At 39.4% G+C, this 5,873-nt stretch overlaps 1 protein-coding gene across 1 annotated transcript in view; it reads right to left on the reverse strand.

The window, feature by feature from the left end:
* LOC140229657 (ubiquitin conjugation factor E4 A-like) overlaps positions 1-1,442 on the reverse strand; it is a 23,543-nt gene extending 22,101 nt beyond the window's left edge. The window contains exons 1-2 of the mRNA XM_072309900.1: positions 1,368-1,442; positions 205-295 (exon numbers count right to left, since the gene is read on the reverse strand). Coding sequence (XP_072166001.1) covers positions 205-295; positions 1,368-1,442 — 166 coding nt within the window. The remainder of the gene's footprint in view (positions 1-204; positions 296-1,367) is intronic.
* Between the last annotated feature and the right edge of the window lie 4,431 nt (positions 1,443-5,873).

The raw sequence follows: 5,873 nt of genomic DNA on the forward strand, positions 1-5,873 counted from the left end.
AATAGCCCGGCCTAGTTAGGGTTAATGTACCGTCACTGTACAGGCATGCTAACCTGGAAATTGTGGATTCAAGCAGACACGAGTATGTTGAGCTCGTAACTATGAACTACCAAAGTTTGCATGTAACAAGCACAATCTACTGTCCACATTGCCACTGCAAAAGCTCCAACTTACTATCTGTTGGAAAGCGGTCTGCATGCTCACCTTGATCAACAGTAATAAGGAAGACTTTCTGGATGACCGAGTCCACTAGACTGATCTCTCTGGCCGTTGAAGTGACCTCGATGACACTAGCCTTCTCGCAGGGGTCAGCAGAAAATGCATGAAGACAGGATGGGATGAGAGAGAGAGAAGAGAGGACACAAATAAAACCATTTCACATTAAAGGGATGGTACAGTATTGGTGGTGATGAGAACTGGGCTTCTAACTTTTTGTGAGATACCAAGAAAACGCTTATGATATAGTACAGAGCAAACCAATTTAAGAGGGATTCAAAATTGGGTTTGGAATTCGATGACCGAAACATCCAAAAACAAAGCGATCGTAATAGAAGGTGGGTCCCACACTTTATTAGAAACAGAATCAGTCTGTTTTGGATATCTCGGCCATTTCAAAAACAATTTTCATCAAATAAATGTTAAATTCATCATGGAACTTCATGCTCTTTCATATTTCATAAGAGGTTTCTCATTATCTCACCAAAAAATGTTAGAAACCTAAAATTAGGCCTCAACCAAAACCATACGATCCCTTTAAGCTCCAAACATTTACTCTTTTTTCAAAATTCTTCCAATAGTTATGCACAAGGACGGCAATGTGAACAGGGCATTGATGATTTACAGTGTATGTTATTGTCTTTTCTCTTCTTTTTTTTTCATAAGTTGTTATGCATCGCAATACAAACATTCATACAAAAAGCAAAACAAACAAAAGAATACTTTGGGCATTATTGTCCATGGTTATAATTCAAACTTTGTTTGAATGGCAAACAAAAATATTCAAATGAGTGAAATATCGAGGAATTGTGAAGTCTCTTCTGCCTGGCTGGTGTATATCCCTAAGCTGCTAGCAAATATGAAGTCAACTTCAACTCACATACCACCACACAATACTTATTATCATTTTGTAACTTCACAACATGCTTGAAGACAAAGGATGTAGTTGATTGCACAGGTATAATTAATTTATTTAATTCACTCTCTCATGCCAACCATATGGAAATGGCAATGACATTATTCATGAACAGCTTGTCAATGGTGTAGTAAAAAGTAGGAAATCTTATTCTGTGTACATTTACAAAGCATCCAAAAGTCCCATGATCATACTAATGAAACCTGTAAAAATCAAATCCAGATTGGAATCTCACTTTTGGTGCCTCTGCGCTGCCAGTGTCCTGACTCGAAGTCAAGAGAAGGGAGAAGGGATTGGCCTCAGACGCCATGGCGACCAGCGATCTCTCTGATGGCGACAATCACCTACAGTACGTAAATGAGAAGAGCATATTATTTCACAGACATAACATATACAGTGTAAGATGGCTACACAAGCAGCATAACAACATACCTGCCCTTTAAAGTAAGCCCCTTGCTAGACCAAAAAAAAAAAAAAAAATGTCTGTCCGGAGGAGTTTTTTTATCATTTCTTTTTTTTTTTTACATTTACGTAGCTCTCCTCCGTAGGAGGGCATTTCTTGAAGCCAGATGTAGTCTCTGTGGAACCGCGGAACATATCCCTGGCGACCAGATACAGACTGATCTTTCTGTCAAACCCCTCGCATGACCTTACAGTAATTTCCGGTATCACAGCAAATAGCCTGAATTATCGTTCACTGCCACAATTACAGTACCTAAGTAGCTGTGGCCAAGTTGCTGTTGTCGTATTGAAACTACAGTCATTACCTCCAACAAAGAGGTTATGTTTTTCCTTGCACTGGTTTGCTTGACTATCTATTATTCTGTTTGCAAATTAACAGAGAAAATTGGACATATGAAAATTGATAATGACACAAGGAACAGCTACAGAGGACAACATGTTGGTAGTGATATCATTCATTGTCTGGATCTAGGATATTTTTTGATTTTTGAAGGATTCTTTGTAACTGGGAAACACGGCCATTTGCAGGGTACATTAGTCAGGCAGTAGACCTCTACTAACAGTTAGACAGTAGCGCGTCTGCCTCACAATCCAAAGGACCCTGCCCTGGTTCCATTCCCAGGTCCCACTGCTGAGCAATGAAAATATGTAATGTTGCGAGTAATCATACCGTCCCCTCTACAGTCTAATAAGCGGCAAAACACTCGGATACTACTAAAAATTACATGGAGATCCCATGTGTGAGAGACTCCAACTCATGTAGGGCCTGGCCCTAGGCCCTACGTGAATTTACTACCAAAGATCCCATTTCATGTATCGCTAAGACTAAGACTAAGAGTCAGACAAGGGTGTAAGATTGTAAATTAACCTAATCAGTGAATGAATGGTCCCGCCTTCCAAATATCACGAATATACAACTTACAAGAGACTAGAGTCTAATTACAATTACTGTAGTAAATTTTGACCCTACATCCAACTTTATATTGACCGTGGACACCATGGAAGACCACAGGGGGGTATCTCATAAAGCTGTTCGTAAAGTTTTATAGAATGGGTAGCGAGAATCCTGCGATCTGATTGGTCGAGAGCTATGTGTTCATTTTTACTGGCTGCACGCTGAGTCACAGTGGTAAACATGTTATCGCGCACTTAGCAAGAGTATGCGTACTTGTAACAAAGGTTCGCGCAATAAAGCAAGCGTTCGCGCACTCAGCTTGGCCATGCATCCAGTAAAAACTGATGCATGGCTGGCCGTGCATCCAGTAAAAACGGTAAGTACGGGTATGCATGCCCTTTACGGCAAGCCAAAAGGAAATGCATCCAGTAATTTTGTCATCGGGTAACACGATAGAAAACTGGATTTTTGACAAGAAAATTACCCATTCTATAAATCAAATGACGCACATGTCTATTCGTGCGTCAGTCGGAATATAGTGTGCATGCGGTAACTATGGAATTTAGCCTAAACCCACTCGGCTTCGCCTCGTGGGTTAAGCATTCCATACCTTATGCACACAATTCCGACTGACGCACTCAGACCTGTGCGTCATTTGTATAACGAATGACTTACGAGCGACTAACGCAGTGTTAGTGATCGCATGATCAGTTCTGGGGGGTGTTTCATGAAGCTGTTCGTAAAGTTACGAACGACTTTACGAGCGACTGGTGATCAGTTCTTGTGCTAAATTATGGAAATTCTGCTAAGTATAGCACATCAGTTACTGATCACCATGTCCATGATCATGTGATCACCAGTCGCTCGTAAGTTGTTCGTAACTTTACGAACAGCTTTATGAAACACCCCCCATACTGATTGCAGCTGAATGCGGGCTATCCAGCCATCTTGTCAGATAGAAATGAAACAAACAAATCACTTCCTTCACTCATTTATGGTTTCTTACTATTAAAACTACCGATGGATCTAGAAACCTACGGCCTACCGTACACTTGCAATAGCCACGTACACTGTGTACTACGACTCAGTACGAGTACGAGTGCGTGTGAACATCCGCCGGAGGTTGGGCGTGTACAGGCTGAGCGTGTGCGCTAACACCGGCACTGCGGGCCACTGCGGCCTGCGGGCCGGTTGTACGTCGAGCAACAATCGGCTAAAAGGATATAAAACTCGCTCGGGCCTTACAAGATAACAGATACAGTTGAAATGGAAAATTTTGGCTACTCAACAGTGTTTACCTTGATATCACGCAGAAATGGGATCTTCTTGTTCGCAAGATGGGAATCGTTGCCTACTACAGCATGCTGTACTCTGATGCTCCACAGCCAAGGCGAGTATTAAAATGTACATGTACTGTCCACGCAGTATAGTTGTACGGAGGGCTGGCTAGGGATGACGAGTCAATCTTCCGTAACAGTGACAGCGTTGCCACTTCTACTTCCGGGGTCGCGACAAAACGTTGCGTAATACCATTACCTACATTTTCACGCATATAACCTGCGAGTACTAGTATTCCGTGGTTGTTCAGCAAATCAGCTCCATGGTACCAGGGAGGTAACCTCCCTGATGGTACACGTGTATATGCATATACCTAGTACTTAGCGTTTTGTTTTCTTTGATCTACTCACAGTATACCTCGGTATCTAGTAGTTTTTACATGTGTACTTTGATCTGAGTACCTTAACTTCTATCAAGACTGTTTTTGCTAACTGTGAATAAAACATTATGCAAAGCGTCCTACGGGTGTATAATAATTCGTTAAACTTCAGACGAAAGTGATCGAAATACTGATTTTAGTAGGTCCGAATACTTCCAGCTGTATTCAACACAACTCACTTCTAAAGGACATGTAATATTCACTGAAAGTGTTAAAGTGTTAGGGAGCACCTAAAAAAAAAAAAAAAAGACTATACCAACAGATGAGGTAGACAAAAAAAAAAAAAATCGATTGTTTCAATGGGTATTTATAAAATGAACCAATTACATTGGTATCAAGTTACATCCAACCATGATTGAAAGTTGTGGGAAGCAAGTCCCTATTAAGTTTTGAGGATGTTGAGAACTAGAAAAAGGAAGGCACACAGAAGGACACTACACTCGTGCATACCGTGAGAACACTTTTCTTTTTAAGTTCGAAATTTTGTTCACCATCACACTGTGATTGGTCATAAACACTTAATACTATCGTGTGTAAATAATACCATGTACAGTAAAATTGGAGAGAAAGAGTGACATCATGGCCTCGCATGTCTGATCATATTGTCATTTTATTTCAGTGGATTTTCTTCGGTGACATAAAATAAGAGCTGATACGTCGTTACCGTCATATGAAATGATTGTTTTTTTTTTGTTTTTTTTTTTTTTTTAGTTCCGTAGTGACCTTGCAGTGATAGGTTTTGGCTGCGTAAAGGCCAGTCCAAAATTTCCTACAGAACGTTTAAAAATGACAGAAATCTGATAAGAAATAAGGAAGATATGACACTGAAATTTCACTTTTCTTTTTTTTTTTTTGGGGGGGGGGAACATTTCAAGATCAGTCTTATGGGGAACTTTAAATCACATGTTAAATTTCAACAAAACATGCACACAATTGTAATAATATTAACTTTATTTTTAGATAAATAAACAAGTAAGTAATACAATTTTATTCTGTAACTCTATATGGAAAAGAGGAATTCACAAGAGAAGAATATCTTTAAAATTTTGTGAATTACTCTGGGAGATGAGGGCATCTCACTACAGATCCGTCAAGGACTTCATGTACGAAAATTTTGATATCATGACATCATGAATATTCAAATGAGCATGTTGATGATGTCATGCCTTCACTCTTTTCATGGATGTCATAGAAATTCGGAAAAATTGCCATTTTTAGCTAAAACAGTTATAAGCATAATATTCCTTTAACAAAATATATCAGAATTAACATTTGAAGAGTTTTGTAACAATACGAGCTAACTCCATTTTTGTAAGTTGGGATATCTGTCATTAAAGCTGCCCCCCAAAACAAAGAAAATGATTAAAAGTACAGGATTTTTAATCATAACCTCTGTAGGACATTCCTAGTTATGTCACAAGTGAGGTATTACTGGAAAGGTTTAATTTTTATCTATCTGCTGATGGACTTACTTTGAAATGTTTAATGGTACTGAGCTCAATTTGCAATAAAACTCTTCATTTGTTCTCTTTGTATCTATTTTGAGTGGTCTGTTTGTTGTTGTTGTTGTTGTTGTTGTTGTTGTTGCTGTTGTTGCATCATCTTCATATGATCCCGGTCCTTCCTTCGGGATATAAATCCTTCGAGGCTCGTTTTGATATGTTTCG

The sequence above is a fragment of the Diadema setosum genome, chromosome 6 (assembly GCF_964275005.1).
Source record: "Diadema setosum chromosome 6, eeDiaSeto1, whole genome shotgun sequence".
NCBI lineage: Eukaryota > Metazoa > Echinodermata > Echinoidea > Diadematoida > Diadematidae > Diadema > Diadema setosum.